General features: G+C 39.0%; 1 protein-coding gene and 1 long non-coding RNA gene across 3 annotated transcripts; one reads left to right on the forward strand and one right to left on the reverse strand.

Moving 5' to 3' along the window:
* The first annotated feature begins 19 nt into the window (after positions 1 to 19).
* On the forward strand, positions 20 to 1,896 carry LOC124389148. Its single transcript, XR_006926517.1, has 3 exons — positions 20 to 179; positions 1,163 to 1,235; positions 1,574 to 1,896. It is a non-coding gene; the product is annotated as an uncharacterized LOC124389148 (long non-coding RNA).
* Positions 1,897 to 3,564: 1,668 nt separating this feature from the next.
* fbxo11b (F-box protein 11b) lies at positions 3,565 to 16,264 on the reverse strand. Of its 2 annotated transcripts, none has more exons than XM_046854443.1 (22): positions 15,866 to 16,264; positions 13,194 to 13,321; positions 12,035 to 12,116; positions 11,195 to 11,339; positions 10,620 to 10,749; positions 10,396 to 10,479; positions 10,175 to 10,307; positions 9,979 to 10,085; positions 9,780 to 9,891; positions 9,503 to 9,609; positions 8,068 to 8,205; positions 7,761 to 7,978; positions 7,393 to 7,573; positions 7,135 to 7,257; positions 6,965 to 7,050; positions 6,793 to 6,869; positions 6,446 to 6,589; positions 6,238 to 6,348; positions 6,046 to 6,153; positions 5,849 to 5,957; positions 5,627 to 5,725; positions 3,565 to 5,477 (listed from the first exon to the last, which is right to left on the reverse strand). In XM_046854443.1, the coding sequence occupies exons 1-22, from the start codon at positions 15,951 to 15,953 to the stop codon at positions 5,348 to 5,350; spliced, it is 2,640 nt and encodes an 879-aa protein (XP_046710399.1). In that variant the 5' UTR covers positions 15,954 to 16,264; the 3' UTR covers positions 3,565 to 5,347. The 2 variants fall into 2 exon arrangements, with proteins under 2 accessions (XP_046710399.1, XP_046710400.1); XM_046854444.1 differs by lacking the exon at positions 15,866 to 16,264 and adding an exon at positions 14,896 to 15,394.
* Positions 16,265 to 17,412: the final 1,148 nt, after the last annotated feature.

Here is a 17,412-nt window from a genome sequence, read left to right on the forward strand (position 1 = left end):
CACCCGGGTGTGTGTGTGTGTGTGTGTGTGTGTGTGTGTGTGTGTGTGTGTGTGTGTGTTCAAAAATTCAAAAGCTCTCATGGAACGTTAAGATAAAACGAGGTCAGAGAAGCGTGACGTCATTTTGGCGGGGGAAGTCCTGGAGGCGGATCCTTGCGAAAGGATTGTCGCCCGGTGAAGTAAGTAAAGTACGACTGCTGTTTACCCCGATCACATACACGGAAGTGTGGAGTCTCATGCTGATGGGCCTGGCTGCAAAGTAAAGAGAACATGACACACCAGTAATTATCTTCAGCCCTGGGATTTACAGTACAGTTCAATATCAGTAACAATTTCACTTTGGGGTTAATAAAGTATTCTATCTGTCTGTCTGTCTGTCTGTCTGTCGCAGTCAACATGAACCCATATGCCACCAGGTCATGCTTCATAAGAAGTGTTTTCACTGTAAACACCAACAGAACCAGTAGTCGAGTTGTCCTTTCTCCAGCTTTATAACAACACACTGGCTATTTTTCAGGTCACCCTTTGTTGTATACGATTTAGCTGAAATAACCAAAAAGCCCACTTGAACGCCCAACTTAATTAACTGTTTTCCCATGGATTTTGCAAATTGTTGACCAGAGGTGCCCAAAGTATGAAGCCAGGCCACCCTATGATACTACCTGATGGTCTCCATCTTATTATTAGTAGTATAAGTAATAGTAGTACTAATAGTCAGTGTATTTACCAGTATCAAACAATGCAAAAATAAAAAACAGACCCCTAGGATCTCTAGGAAATTCTATCCCTGCTTCCACTGACTATATTATATTATATAGTATACTCTATTTGTTTCAGTGTCTTAGTAACTACAGTACAGGTAGCTAACGAGAGTGAATTTGACATCAAAACTTTAGCATATTTTATGAGATGTAACCTAATGTCACTATTTACTAGATCACAAACAAATGTAGCTATGGAGTCTGTCTTCTATGCCCGATTGAAAAAAAAATCAGGTCATACACAGATAAAGATATTATGAAGGTGGATGAGTATTTCTCACCCTAATGAAGTCATTGAATTCAACTTGGCTTTTTTAAGTGTAAAATCTCTGGTCATAGAGGCCAATTTATTCCAAAGCACAGTGTTTTACACTCTCTTTACCCTTCTACTTTGTCCATAGGTCCATCGCTAACCAGCTTATATTTGGCACAGCAGTGACACTGACATGGTATCTGGGTGTTAGTGTTGTACTGGTATGTATGTATCAGGCGCTCCAGCATTGCTGGGATTTTAAACACCTTACTATCACTACTCGGCTGAGAAACAGTACACCAGCTGAACACTATCCAGCCAACAGTTGTGCTTTTGTCAAAAACGAACCCCCCATGATAACTTAACACAGAGACGGTATGGAAAAACTGTGTACCCACAAGATGAGGTTTAATATTTTGCACTGTAAATTATTCAGTGAAATCTACAGCACTTTCTGTTTTTTATTATCTAATGGATAGGGTTGAGGAAGGCTGCTAAATTGTGCAACAAATGAGTTCTATGTGGTATGTTTACCTGATAACATGGTTAATGGTTACAGCTAATATGATGGGATTTACTGTGACCAGTGACCACTGTTCCTGCCCTTCTCCTCTCCTCGGATCTGCCCACTTCGTCCCAGCCTGCTTCTGGATGGTGTTCTCTTTGACTGGAGGCCACTCTGGCCACACTGACTTTAGGACTATAGTTTGCATCTGATCACAATCACTGCACAACATAATTGATCTGTAATAAATGGACACTCGATGCCATGCAGAAGAGGATTCGGTTCCCTCGAGTCTGGTTTCTCTCAAGGTTTCTTCCTTATCCCTTCTCGGGAAGTTTTTTACCTTGCCACAGTCACCACCAGCTTGCTCATCAGGGACAAACTTCCACATAAAGAACATATTATTCATTCTTTATCACCACATTATCTGTGTAAAGCTGCTGAGACAATGTTTATTATTAAAAGTGCTACACAAAATAAAAATGAATTGAATTTACTTGTCTAAGAACTAAAATTCTAGATTTTAGTCACATAAAAACTATTTACTCAGTTAATAATTTATAGTCTAATTTGTACTCAAATTACGATGGTTTAACTCACTAAATATTTGATGTGTGTTAATATTATATAGATAAATATATCTAATTTTGTCCTATAAAACTGTCTAAACAGCAGACAGACTCGGACGTCTGTTATGCAAATGTTCTGAGTCTCGCTTCTTTCAAACACACTAACTAGTTTAATATCCAAACCACTGTGCCACTAGAGCACACATTCACAGATAAGCAGCTGAAGGCCAAGAGTATGTGCAAACATGTTTTCATTAAATCAGAAGCTCATGCCTTGGCTGTTAGTAACATACATCTAATCGAATGCCACAACGTGAAATGTTGCTGCAGGTCTTTAAACGCCAACTGTGACAGGATTGAATACACTTCTCACAAGCTGATTAAGAAATATCCAGTGACAACGGTGTCCTTGTCCTCCTATTTTGCTTATCTATTTATGAACTTGTGTGAGCCTTTTAATGTAGAGATTAAATGATTGAACAAATCTGATGTGGGAAAAGTGCTCTCCAGAAGTGGTGCTAACAAGTCCAAGTCATGTCCTGTTCTGTCCTTGTTAAAAAGATTTAGGTCACACAGCATGGACTGTGATGGACCAAAAACTGGGTTTCCATCTATCATTCAGGCATACTACAACTTTATACACAAGTAAGAGAAAACCTGAAGTGTAGCGCTTTATTCATGTTTATTAATAGCACAATTAGGTTAATTAACCACTAATTTGTTTAATAATCCCTAAAGTAGGCCTAGGGTGAAAAAGTAGTCAGCTAAGGCAAATCTAATGTGAGCTCAGACCAGGCTAAATTGTACTTTTGTATGAAGTGTGTGTGTGTCCTACAGTTGACTACCACACCACAGTCAAGCTGGTCTCAGTCAACACAGCCTCTGTTGTAGAATTTGAAGGGCCCTTGTTTAGCTTGTTTGCCCAGACAACACCCATATTTACCTGGGTATTGAGAAAACCCTACGCTTTATGAATTGAGTCAATAGTGACCTAGATGTCTTATCAGTGGCAGGATAAAAACCTCTCTGAACCAAGCTGCAGTAAAATTCTCCAATAGTGTGGAGCATTGCAGATTTAAGGACTTTGCTCTCACAATATTTGCTTGAAGTACAAAGACAGCTCAGCATATTGGCTACTCACAGCCAGCCCACACCTGCAACCATCATGGTACTACCTTTTACAGTATCGAACAATGAGCCATGTTTATTATGCTCTTAAATGCAGTGCAGTAATTTTTTTTTTATGTTTACAACTGTAGTGATAGCTATACTATACATGCACAAAAGAATAGCAGTAAGGAAGCAATAAGCCAAAGGTTGATTAAAAAAAAAAAAAAAAAAAGAAAACATGACTGAGATCTGGATGTTTGCAGACAAATGAAAAAAATATTTGACAACCTTAAAAGCACAGTCAAATTTGTGAATGAATTCTGACCCCTAATGTGTACATTTCCACACGAAAGAAAGCGATGAGCCTTGATCTAATAAAGTTTATTTTCTTAAAAATGACCAGTTTCCTCTTTCTTTTGTTTTCTAGGAAATTAAACCCTTTTTGAATTCACACTAGCATCTACATAATGGTTATTGAATACTTCACAATATATTAAGTCTAGATGTTATGGTACATGCATACAATTGCGGCGGCATGAGAAGCCACAGTCACCACATTACACAGAGATGGGGATGAAGAGAGGGGCAAAAAGACAACGAGGCCGTAGAGACTTGTGTTTCAGCTTTGAAGAGGCCAGGGCCTTAAAACATGGCAAACTCCAGCAATGCTTTTCAATTATATTCATCACTCAATATCAGGCAAATAAATTGGCCAAGGGCAAAAATAACATTTTATGGACTAAAATAAACGGGGTGATATACGAATCACTGTCCATAAAATGTATTACTATGGACCAGAATAAAAGCATAAGTGAAGCAGGACTTCACATAAAGATTAATAAATGTTCCAGTGTTCACAAACACTTCCATTTAATTTGGGACCTCGTTAGGACTTTAAAGTCTGGATAGACTTTTCCAAATGTTTAAACAGACATTTATAATAAAAGAAAAAAGAAAAAAAAGGGAAATTTCCCTTTTGTGTAAATGGCAGTGAATGGTGAAGCAAACAGAGCTGTGGGACAACACACAGGCTTTACCAGGGTGACAACCTGATATAAAAACAATCACAAAATAGCAATAATAAAAATAAAATAAAATATATAAAAAAAAAAGGGGGGGGGGGGGGGCGCACACACACACACACCAACCACACATTAACTGGTTCACATCTTGCCTATCGAAAACCATGGCTGGAGGACATTGTAGTGTTTTCCAAATCTTTTTTTCACTATTCCTCTTTCACAGAAAGAATTTATATGCTGAGACACAGTATGATTACAAGCCTAACATGCGCTAACGAAAATATTAATAACAATAATAATTATAATATATAATAAAATAAAAGACATTCAAATACTGTAAGATTTTTGCTTGAAGATACAAAACTACATGAGAAAGCATTAAAATCATATTTGTTGATCAGAATAACATTTAAAAAAAAAAAAAAAAAAAAAAAAAAAAGAACAAGTGCTAATCACATTTTTTTTTTTTCCAAATTTTTTTTATACCATACATAGAACCAGCAAATCTGTTACCTAGAAACCGTTGCCAAGGAAGCCATGTCATCATGGCTCTCCCTCTTATCCAGGCAGAGTCTCTTTTGGGGGTGGGTGGGGGGGTGGGGCCTGGCCACTGTTACATCTGTACAAAACTGCAAAAGAACTTCACCTGAACCTGCACACATCAGAGACTGCACAGGCTTATCGGTTATGGGCATTTCCATCGTTCTTCTGCTGAAAGTTGATGCCATGGTTGTCTCTCCTCTTAATCTCCAGAATCCTGAGTCAACATATTGCTTCTCTGTGCAGCTCTTAACTCTTAACTCCAAAGCTTTAGTCAACTATGAACTCTTTGCAGATTGAGAGCCAACGGAAAATGAACGGGGAATCTCTCGCGTCTGCTTGTATCAGAACCTTTTTAGCAATATAGAGACATCTCTATCCAGCAAACAGGTAGAGATCTGCAGGGGTCCCATGTTTCCACTCCAAATGGTTTCCTTTACCATACAACAATTTATTCAAGTCTAAAAAGTTTGTTGTCCTGTCGCTTTGTATGCAGAGTCTTTCTAAGAACAAAGTTATAGAAGCTCTTGCTTTGAAGACAGGATAAATTAAAGACCAGGGTGCTGAGATGGAGAACAAGTTGAGGCTTAGTTGTGTTGTAATGTGTTAGACTCTATAGGAGGTGCCGAGTCATACAGAGTGTCCGTGTCATGTGTCGGCTCTCCAGCTAATGTGCAAGGGTTCGACAGCGTTCCCGCACCACAGTCACAGAAAAACCTACATGGGTTAGATTAAGCAGACACAGATAAGGCATTATTCAATCAAAATAAATAAATTATCAAATCATATAGCTTCTAGTATAGTGTTAGGTACAGCAGTGCAATAAGAACCTAGAACAGTATGAACAATAAACGCACAGGACTCACCTATCATGTCGTATAAACTCGACATCATGCCCTTGGTGGCACTTCTTAATACAGTTCACACAGATTGCATTTCTGTCTGTTGTGTTACAGGTGTGACATCTGAATCCGCAAAAAAAACAGAAAAAAATTGTGTTAATATACAGAACTTTTACAGAAAATACAAAACTAAAACTTAAAATTCCTGTTTTTTTAATGAGGTGATCACCACACCAGTTACTGTACCTGTAAAAATCGTGCATGGGATAGCTGGTGTAACTGGAAATCTTGTACAGGCACTGACCTCTGCTCACAGCTTTCTCTATGGCATCTTGATTGTTCATGATTTTGTTGTCTGAAGGATTAAGACGGAACGACTGCATTAGAGGTCATCCAGCAAGAACAGGGTAACAGAAGATGTAGCTGTCAATAACAATAATTACCTTTCATTGTAACATTGACACCAGAGGCAAGAAACAGCCCTCCAAATCTGTTATTGAATATTTGATTGCCTTCTAAAGTCGCCGTTGCATGGTTTGTTATCTCAATACCTAGAGAGAAGAAACGATAAATAACCGCTGCATTTGTACCAAAGCGCCCCCCCCCCTCTGTAAAACATACAACAGCCAACTGACCTGCGGCAAAGCCATCAAATATTCGGTTCTTTCTCAACACTGGGTGGCTGTTGGTGCTAATTAACACACCAGCCTGGGCATTTCTGAAGATATCATTTTCCTCCAACAATCCTGAATGCAGAAGCATTTATATCAGTGTCCAAACCCAAAATTACAGATATGACGTGTTGCTGTTAATTTGCATTTGTATAACCCTCTTTAGACTTACCCCTTCCGCCATTGAATATGCAGATCCCACCATCTCGGCCATCATGGATCTTGTTCCTGCGTAGGGTGGGGTTGCTGTCAGTCTTGATCCATACTCCTGCCATGGCATTGTCAAATATCTCATTGTCCTCAATGAAGCCCAAACCTAAAGGGGTGGAGACATGAATGTTGAATACCGGTTTTCAGTATTAGCAGATACATAATCCAAAAATATTTGTTTCTGCTGCATTGACATGGCTCGAATACATCGAAAAGGTGAGAAAAAAAAAACCCTAACAAATATGGATTCAAGCTCATCACTCTAATAAGCATGGAATGGAGGAGGGAGTTGCCAGATAATTAACTTACCAGAGTTGTAAACAAGAATGCCTCCATTCTGCCCTCCCCAGATTTTGTTTCGTCTAATCTTAGGGTTGCTTCCAGTTCTGTGTCAACAGTGAAAAAAAAAAATGCTGTATGCAATTCACATAAATATTTAAACCTATAAATACAAAAAAAAAAAAAAATCAGTGGTCCCTACCTGATTTGTACACCAGAGTACATGTGGTTGTAGATATCGTTATCTTCTAATACTCCATGACCATTATCATAGAAATACACTCCAACCTATAAACGGAAATCAGCTCAGAATGAAAGAGATAAGGGACAAATAAAGACATGAGATAGAAAAAAAGTGAAGGATCTCCCGACCTGTTTGCCACTGTGTATCCTGTTCCGCCTGAGCACAGGTGTGCTCCCTGTGGTCACCCACACTCCTGCCAAAGTGTTGCTATATACTTCATTCTCCTCAATAACGCCCTGGCCCTTTTCGTGCTACAAATACATGCGAGTATTACACACATTAAACAAGCGCCCAAAAACATTGTAAATATATTTATAGCCATTTACTTTTACAATTTCATCTAAAAACATACCGGCACCTGCCTAATTATATGAAGCCGTACTCACCACATAGATTCCGCCATGTTGTCCATCATGTATCTTGTTGTGTCTGACTATAGGGCAGCTGTTGGTTCGAATCTGAATGCCAGCCAGGGCGTTTCCATAAATATCATTGCCCTCTATGAGCCCTCTGCCATCACCAAATATGTAAACACCACCCTGGTTTCCATTGAAGATGGCATTACCCCTAAAAGGAAAAAATACAACAGACAACTGAGCAACTTGATATTTGCTAAGACAAAAAGAAAGCGTCTATAGTCTACAATGTATATTTAATACATACATCAGAAAACCAAACAGTTTTGGGCATGTACATAAGCATACGAGAGAACATCTAAAGTTTTACACATTATGGATAAGTAAGGAACACTGACCTAATCGTGGGGTCACTGTTTGATGTGATCCACACACCAGCAAAGTTATTAGCGTAGATCTTATTCTCTATAAACTGGCCCCGACCCTTCTCATGGACATAGATGCCTCCTGTTTGGCCATGGTGAATTTCACAGCGTACCACTGTGGGGTTGGCATACGCTTTTACCTCAAAACCTGCAATTCTGTTTCTGTGGATGTTGCAGCTCTCAAAATAGCCCTGTAGAGGGAGACAAAAATACAAGTCTTCACTTAATGGCTGGTAGCAAGCAATGAGATCAGAAAGTCAAAATGGAGCCTTGATCCTACCATGCCATGGTCAAATGTGAACACGCCAACATCTCTGCCATGATGGATATGGTTCCTCCTGATGATGGGGTTGCCATGGTTTTTCACCCAGATCCCAGCTAATGCATTGTTGGAGATTTCATTATCTTCATAAATGCCCTAGAAATTTCAAACAAACACAATTACAGCATCAGCTCTGTACTGTTGGCCCCAGCTAATATTATATTTTTTACGATATTCACAATTGTAATTAACATTATTTTGCTGATTTATGTAGTCAAATGTCTGGAGTTTAAAAAAAAACTCAGAATTAGTACAAGTAATTGGAAAGCAACGGTTTGAAAAAGGATCACAGTAAAACAACCCACACGTGCACAATTGTGTAACTACACAGCAGTAATTCTGTAATAATGTATGCTACATTGCATGTAATGTCCCTCAGTCTAGTCTAGTTATATTTATACCTATTAAACACTTATTGCTTAAACCTCCTGAGTCCACAAGAGGGCTCCCTTTAATAATAAACAAATAAAGAGTGACTACTGTAGTCATCCACAACTTCAGGAAAAAAATACCACATGACTTATGGCTTCACCACACTAGCCATGTTACATCTGAAATAAAGCAGTTCATTTTCCAAGCTTCAAACTTGTAGGTCATTTTGTGGTAGAGATTGCACATCACAGTGCATTACATAGTGCCACATTAGAGCAGTCCCCGTATAACCATCTAATTTCAGCACAATGGGTATTAAACTATGCGGAGCACAGGTACAAGCATGGAGCTGTACATTAGTTGACTGGTCAGGGTTATTTGTGTATGATAATTTTTTTTTATTTTTAAATTGTAATTAAATTAGGAGTGTTTTAATTTTTACATTTTGTTCACATCCTATGCACTTCCTGTTCAAAACAGAAGCTAATGTTCAGTCTCATATTTCAACCTTCATTGTTTTCTTATGAAACAACTATATATTTCCAATGATCAGTGATAATCAGTTTATCATTGTTCAACTCAAAGTCTGACTCCAAATTCCAGAATGACATGCAGACACACGTTACAGTTGCTGTGTTAATTAGGGAGTGTGATCGGCTAGTTAGTGTTAACTATGTATTTTTTTTTTTTTAGAAGTAATGATAAAGAGTGTACAGACGAGGAGGCTGGTGAACTGGTCTCTTTATAAAAAATAAATAAAATCAAGCAAATTTTAAAGCGCCACTGCCATCTGCATCAGTACCGAGATCCTGCTTGATGTTTTATTCTCAAGTGGGCAGTCAGAAATAAAGATCAAAGAGAATAAGCAAATAAACCAGTGTGACCTCTGCTTATTCCACCGCACAGTTAAAAACACTGGAATGCACGTTGAGTTTAAGTATTTCATTTTAATGAGACAATTATAATTCTTTAACTGCTGATGGGCCTGAAAGAAATAAACAGCTTTTACTCCGGCTCTTACCTGCGCATGATCAGTGATGTAGAGCCCCACATTTTCACAGTCACTGATGTTGCAGTGCTTGATGGTGGGACATGCACCTTGGCCACTTACACATACTGCTGACCCCACTGTAAAACCACATGAAGTGTCACAATGATGAACAGTGAAGACACAAGCAAATTGTAAACGTCTAGGAAAACATCTAGCAGTGACTTATTAGATATATTTAGATATTTACACTAACAAAAGCAGAGTACTAAATGTAATCACATTCTGAGCAAACAAGTTTCAATGTTACCTGTGCAGGTGCTGCGGATAATGCAGTGGTCAATATTCGGGCTGCAATTCACCGTGATCTCAAGGCAGTGGTGTGCATTGTGATGCTGAGCTGATTTATCATCAGGGTTAAACTGCGTGTGAAACAAAATATTTAGTCATCCCATCACCATTGTTAGATTAAAGGGTTTAAAAACAAGGGAAGGATTTGCAGGACTTACCCTAATGGTCATGTAACCTACATACGCATCTTCTGAACCCTCCATAAAAACAAATGTTGAATCTCTAGTGTTTTCAATGACAACTTTATCAGCTACTTTTCCAGGAGCTGTTTAGACGGTGGAAAAAATATTTTAAATGCATTATCTGGCAAATGAATAAAATTTATTTAGGGGGGTTTTCTAAAATTAGACGCACCTGCACCAATCATCGTAATGGGCGACTCGATGTAAATCCATTCATCTGTGTAGATTCCAGAATGAACGAATATCAGCCCATCAAAGTGGGCCTCCTGAACTCCACCCAATGCATCCTCAATGGTGTCATAGTACTGTAAACAAAAAATGAATATTAAGAGGAGTATAAAGGTTGGGAAAGCAATCCTCCTTTTTTAGTAACAAACACCAAAAATTACATACCAGCATATTCTCTCTGCCTTTGTATCTGGCTGGATTGCTGTAAAAATGTTCTGCAAAACCGGGCTTTACATGAGCACCTTTATACTGTGTGTAAAAAAGAAAAAGAAAGATTAAAAAAAGGAGACAAAAATTATTGCATAGTTTCAAAATGATGAAATAAACATTAATTGTTAGACAGATATAAAGCATTTTCCCCTGTAGGAATGTCCAGTAGACATTCTTACCAGTTGCTGAAAACTTTCCTTCCATGGGTTCGGCTGCTCATATTCTTCAGGGTTTATCTGGTAGAATTTCCCCGGCTCTGGATGCATCATGGGCCGTGTGTATTCAAACACCTCCATGTATAATCGCTTCCTGCAATACACAGGGTACAAGATCCAAATGAACAAGGACTTCAAAAATAAATTGAATCGCCTTTACGCAGGACCCCAAAAAGATTTCGTCGAATAATCATACTTCATTACGTGAACATTTTACACAACGTTATTTTTACACGTCTAATTTAAATGAGTACTGTGGAGTATACACAAATCAATATTCCTGTGATCACACTAAATCTCATGATTAAACATCCAGAGACACTCATCTGGAACATCATATTGCAACAGAGAATGTTGTGATTTGTCTGCTGGTGTAAATTCGGATAGCTTTCTGCATAATCGGTACTGAAAAGGGCACCAAACAGCATATTATGTAACAAATTAAATAAAGTGTGCAGGAATGCTTCTTATTTAAAAGCAGCACAACACTGGTTGAAGATCACCTATAAAAACTAAACAGCCTAAAAGTGACTGCTTACCAGAGAATTGGGTCATTAGCTAGCTCACTAAAGCGCTTGCAGACACAAGCAGCCTGGCACAGGTCTTGCTCCAGCAGGTAGGAAAAAATCTTCAGGACAACCTCATCTGGAAGCTTTTCCTGGAGATACTGTTCAGCAGGGGAAGCTGGAGTATAAGACAGGACAGAAATTAAAACCAGAGTGCTGCTGCTGCTGCTGTCCTTTTATTGTCCCACCTTATTTATGCTAATGTAGACCAACTGACATGCCTGCGATCTATGAAATTCAAATAAGACACGCACATGAAACAGAACAGTCCACGGCTTAATGTTGTTAAAAAGAATGAGCTTCAAGCAGTTGATAAAAAAATATTGCAGAGCCCAGCACTTCCCAGGATTCACGAGAAATCTGTACTGATATCCCTGTGTGTGTATTAATGCACGCTTTCAGGAAAAAAAATAAAATCTACCTTGTAGAAGATTTTTGTTATCATTTATAAGCTGTGATTAATATTGTTTATTCCTCTCCTTAGCAGCATACAAACTATATATATTGGTCGTGCATGAAATAGAACACTGACACAAGAAACCATTATGAGCCTACTGATATTAAATTACTAAATCTTTGTTAGAGCACCATAATAATGAAATGTACAGAGGCATTTAACAGACCAAGGACAGTAAAAGAATATAAAGGTAATCTGTATGTAACCTAATAATTTGTTAAGCAAACGTAGTAAATGGCTTTTAATTAAAAGAAGAAAAAAAGTACTTGACATTTCTCTTTCTCCATACCCGATCAAATCCACGTGTTTAATATTTTCAAAGCACTGAGATGTCACCACGTGTTTTCTACACTCACCTGGAAGGTCTTGTGACTTCCCAGACACTCGGGCACGTTTTGCTCTATGACCAAAGGTTTCTGTTGCTGAAGTGGAGGCTCCCTGGAAACAATAAAGGTAATCTGAAATTAATGCAGACACTAATTGTTTTAACCACTTACATTAACATACTGTAACTTTTGCTCAATTTCAATTGTGTTCTGATCTTTACCAAAGCCACCATACACATGGAGTAAAAAATCATTTTAACCAATGACAACACAAACAAATGAAAATCCTTTCAGCTATATCTTAGCTCCAAGATTTAAACTATTAAAAAGAAATTGAGAGAATTTATTTCATTGTGTCTTAATGGTTTTAAAAGAGCACGCATAGCCGCTTTTACCGCTGTACCATTGAGAGCATCCACACTAACTGCATCTCAGTGTGGTACAGTAGCTGCACTGCTTCGGACCGTAAAGCCCTTTAGAGGGCGGTGAAAACTGTCCAACAAATCATCTGCACTCAGCTTCCCACCTTGGAGAAAATTTACAATAAACGCTGCCTGCAAAGGACGAGGGGCATCATCAAAGATACCGCTCACCCCAACCATGAACCATTTGACCTTTCACCATCGGGCTGACGCTACAGGTGCCTCAGAGCCACACAAACAGACTAAAGAAAGGCTTGTTCCTGTGGCTGTTACTGAACTGAACAGCTGATTCAATACTGCATTGTCATTTTTTGTGTATTTTTCACTGCTTATCCACTACACATTTCTTTTTCGCATAACTCACATTTGCACTACTGTACATTCCACCCATATTTACATTCCACCCATATTTAAACTGTATATACTGTATCATACATACTTGAATGTACATAATTATATCATGTCATTGAGTATATTATCTTCTGATATGTCTATCTATGCATAATCTTTGCACAGTATATTGTATATTACTATATACCATATTACCTTCTGCACCTCCTGTACATTAATCACCCTCATTCCTGTATATATGCACCACATACCCTTTTAATCTTACTGTTATTAATTGTAAATAGGCCACTTCTGCATTTCATTGGCTCTGTACATGTACCTTGCACAATGACAAAGTCGAATCTAAAGCAAAAGTCTAAATAAATGTACTGACAAATGTGTCATGTGTGGTGTTTGCTTCCCAAGTTAACCGTTACCTCCATACTGCTTTTTGTAGGACACGCGGTTCTCTTAGGCAACAAGGACTTTCTGCGGAGTTGGTATGGACTGTTTTGAGCTCCTGGACCAGATTCTTCTGCAACCATATCTGCAGGGACGTCCTCATCTGCAAAGAGGAGGGACAAAAGAAGAAAAACCTCAATCAGCTTTGCGTTTCACATTCTACCATAGGACCTCTCAACCTCTGCAATTATGCTGTATAATTATAGCATATTTCCCCCTTTCTGAATGATTTCAGTGGAGAAAGGATGCCTCAGGGTGGGTAACCCCTTTCATAATGCTGTCCTCATGGGGAAAATGTCACAGCCAAACCCACAGTTAATGGAAAGCCCACCAAAATGTAAAAACTAGATTAGCTGTTACAGAGCAAGACAGACGTGTAAAAATAGACACACACTCACAGAAAAATCATCAGAGGCGTGCAAAAAAAAAAAACCAAAAAAAAAAAAAAAAAAAAACGATGATCCAAATGCAAAAAGATAGGAAATCGCATCACTTCATCCAATTCAACTACATCATGGCTGCAAACCCGAAGTTGCAAATAAAATAAATAAGATGAATATCTAACCGATAAACAACCGTCTGCAAATTACGACTATTCATCAAATTCTGTCTTGACCCTGATAAGGCTCTAAATGTGCTGATTTTTCCTTGCACCAAATACTAACCTGCACTGCAGAATCCCTACCTATTCATCGCTGCTGTGTGTATACCTGGTGTACTGATCACCTGAGGTTTACAGTCTGTTCCTCCCTACGGCACATTTGGTACCTGGACACAACATCCAAAATTTAAAGATAAACAATATAAACGATAACCTAGTCCCGTGTACTTCTAATCAATATCCTCAATCCTTTTACAAACATTTGAGATACATCTAATAATCAGCAAACAGTGACGAGATGCCAAAATGCATACTGTTTTCTGTTTAAGGAGGAACCTACATCCTTACATTTCCAATAAAAAGATGGATTTGCAATAATCACCGACAAATCCGAGGTTCCTGGAGTTTAAGCGACGACGTGTGGGCAGATTTCATGTAAATGCAGGCTTTCAGACGGTTTCATGTACAACATGGTGTGGGATATATTTTACTTCAGGTTGTAATCACTTCTTTAGACTTGTTTCTAATTGCATTGGCCAAAATGAATGAATCAGCACCTGTATGTAGATCACAAACAGTAGGACACTATATATAAAGAAATACAGTTTACACCCTTACAGAAAACCGGGCAAGACTTTGCAACTTCTGCCACCAAATTATATAGAAAAAATATATATAATAGTAAAACAAAAGCAATATTATTTACTGCAGTTTTTACCCTGTACTGCACTGAGCTAGTTAATTCCACAGAAACCAACCTGGTGTTTCAGGTCAGACACCCATTGTTGGATCAGTGCATCCTCATTAATAATATGAACCGTGTTTCCAATCATGACATACAAAAACAAACAAAAAAAAAAACACTGCATGCTACAGACATCATGGACGATGATGATTGTGATAATATAATTATTGCAAATAGGAAATGAACGCCACTGATTGATCAGCTCAACCTACCATTTGCAATGAATCAAAAATAGAAATGTCTGACAAACCAAATAGAGCAGCAATGCCTACAAAAGGTGTAATCTTTTTGGTTAGCCGTTTGTAGGACAGCAAAGCCACAAAACACTCACCAGACGACGATCAGTGTTGGTTGAAAGAGGGATAAACCAGAGCTTTAAGATCACCACCTGAAGTAATCTATGGCAGCAAGCAACCCGAGGCCTTGTCGACCGAGATGTTTGGTGAAACCATGGCGTTTCCAGTTAGCTACCTAATGTTGACATGATATTGCGTCTGTAATGTTGACATGGCTTGACCGATCTCTAACAGAAACAAATGCAATCCTGCAATACGGGCGATTTTTTCCCCTCAATCATTCTGAACCCAACTGCGTAGTTTCTGGAGGCTAGTTAGCTTCATGAGTCACCGAGCTAGCAGGATCCCGTGTAATCAGCCTGGGATAAAACAACGGCGAATATCAACAATGCTGCAACCCCAATGGCTTCAATCTGACACGAACACACTGTATACTCCTTTATTTCATCTGACACTTGTTTTTTCTTTTCCCGACAAGCTACACTTATTAAATAGATAGTTGGCAAGCGAACTAGCTAGCTAGCTTCAGCTATTACTACATACACAACCCCCCCTCCCTCCAAAATGGCAGCCCACCGGCTAGCTAGCTAACCAGCTGCGCCACACAGATTTATACTCAAGTTTTTCTTTCGTTGCTTTACACTAACAATAAAAAGCGCACCGGTTTTAGTCAACGAGTCCAAACCTGACCCCGAGTCGTTAGATATTGAATTGCACGACCAACAACCTCCGTAACGGCTCTGTGTTTCATCTCCTTATCCCACAGCTAGCCGAGAAGCTATCGTTTGTAAGCCTGAACAAAGCGCGGCCTGGCCTGGCCTGTACGGCGCGGTCTGAGGGAAGCCTCGACGTTTCCTGGCGATGCGTCTCGCTCTTTTTGGAGGCTTAAAAAAAAAACCATAGCGGCTCTGCGCAAAACCACGGCGGCCGCGTGAAAAGATCGCGAAAACTCCGAAAGCCTCGTCGTTCTGCGCCGGTGGTTTTTTGTTTCGGCGCGTCTCTCACCTCTTTCGCCGTTGTTCCTCTCGGGCTGCACCGGGCGCGGCCTCGATACTCGCCTGGGTCTTCTGTTGGTCGCTCTGACGGAGTTCATTTGGCGAGTTGATTTTTTTTCTCTCTCTCGTTGGTATCTTTCAAAAACTCAAACAACGCTTTATTTTTTTTTCTTCTAACGTTCCTCTTCCGTCGTTAACATGGGGAACGGGGGGAGTCCTCGGGTCTCAATTCAGTCAACTCAAATGCGTAAACACTTGTAATTTCGCTGACGGAGAGCTAGATATTTTTTTTCCCTTTTTTTCGGGGTGTTGGGAGGACAGCTCCCCCTGTGCTGCTCGGTGCTGGAGCTCGGTGTCTCTCTCTCGCGCAGGAGGAGCCATTAACGCGAACGCACTCACAGACAGCGCGCACGGGGAGGAGGAGGGAGCGCACGGGGAGGGAGGGAGGGAGGGAGGGAGCGCGCGGGTGAGGGGGTGTTGTAGAAGGAGGGAGGACATCACAAGGGATCCCTCTATTCACCAATGAAACGCGCACGCACCTATATATATATATATATATATATATATATATATATATATATATATATATATATATATATATATTTATACACGCACACTGCATCCGCTCACGCTCTGGATTCTATTAAAATCCTCTATCCTTCTGTAACCCTTTCAATATACACCCATATATATATATATATATATATATAATCACACAGGGAACTGGCGTCGCGTTATATCAAACACTCCCGGGGCTTTACCGTGAAAACGTGAACGCGCTTGTGATCAAAATCCACCACATCAGATGTGAGCTCCTTTTAAACCAGGGTCCCCATTTACTGGGCCATCAATCTTTTGGTTGCAAACCGCACAGAAATAATAAAACCTAAAAAAAAAAAATATTTCATCTCCTTTTAATTGACTTTTGTACATAAAAAAAGGAATTCACTTTTTTTTATGTAGTGAAAATGATGCTTGACTAGACTTATTCTGTATTATGGTGAGCTGAGTTTCATTGCATATTATATATGCAATGATTAAAATTTCTAAATTAAATATTATATGCATGATAGTAATAAAGTAGCGGAACGTGCATTAGGCCTTCGGTGGTGTCCTACCTGAGTCAATCCACCACTTAATACCATCATCATGGTGCCACGGCTATAAAGCACATCAATATAATACAGAAACCCAGTATAACAGAGTGCTGCATAACAGACAGGTATTTCATCCAGTTGGAATGAATACTAAAGCAAGAAACCCAATGAACACACTTCAAGTTTTGTTTCACTGTAGCCACAGCTGCACCATCTGCATTCATCATCTCTAACAAAAGCATAACTGCATAAAAATTGTGCATAAAAAGAGTTTTTTGTGCATTTTTGTGCATTTTTTCTTCTATGCATTATGGATTTCCTGGGGATTTTAAATGAAGGCAATTTGTGTGTTTTTGTAATACTAAAGAAAAGAAAACACAAAAGTATAAATGGTACATGAAAAGTTTTAATAAATGTTTTTAACTATTTTTGGCTGATAATGTCCAGGTTATTTTTTTTA

The sequence above is a fragment of the Silurus meridionalis genome, chromosome 7 (genome assembly GCF_014805685.1).
Source record: "Silurus meridionalis isolate SWU-2019-XX chromosome 7, ASM1480568v1, whole genome shotgun sequence".
NCBI lineage: Eukaryota > Metazoa > Chordata > Actinopteri > Siluriformes > Siluridae > Silurus > Silurus meridionalis.

Excerpts from the sequence above, each read along its gene's own strand:
- fbxo11b (XM_046854443.1), bottom strand. The coding sequence starts at position 15,953 with ATGAACTCCGTCAGAGCGACCAACAGAAGACCCAGGCGAGTATCGAGG. Across the intron at positions 7,979-8,067 it reads TCACATTTGACCATGGCATG|GGCTATTTTGAGAGCTGCAA; the intron begins GTAGGATCAAGG and ends CTCCCTCTACAG. Across the intron at positions 6,154-6,237 it reads ATTTGATGGCTTTGCCGCAG|GTATTGAGATAACAAACCAT; the intron begins GTCAGTTGGCTG and ends TCTTCTCTCTAG.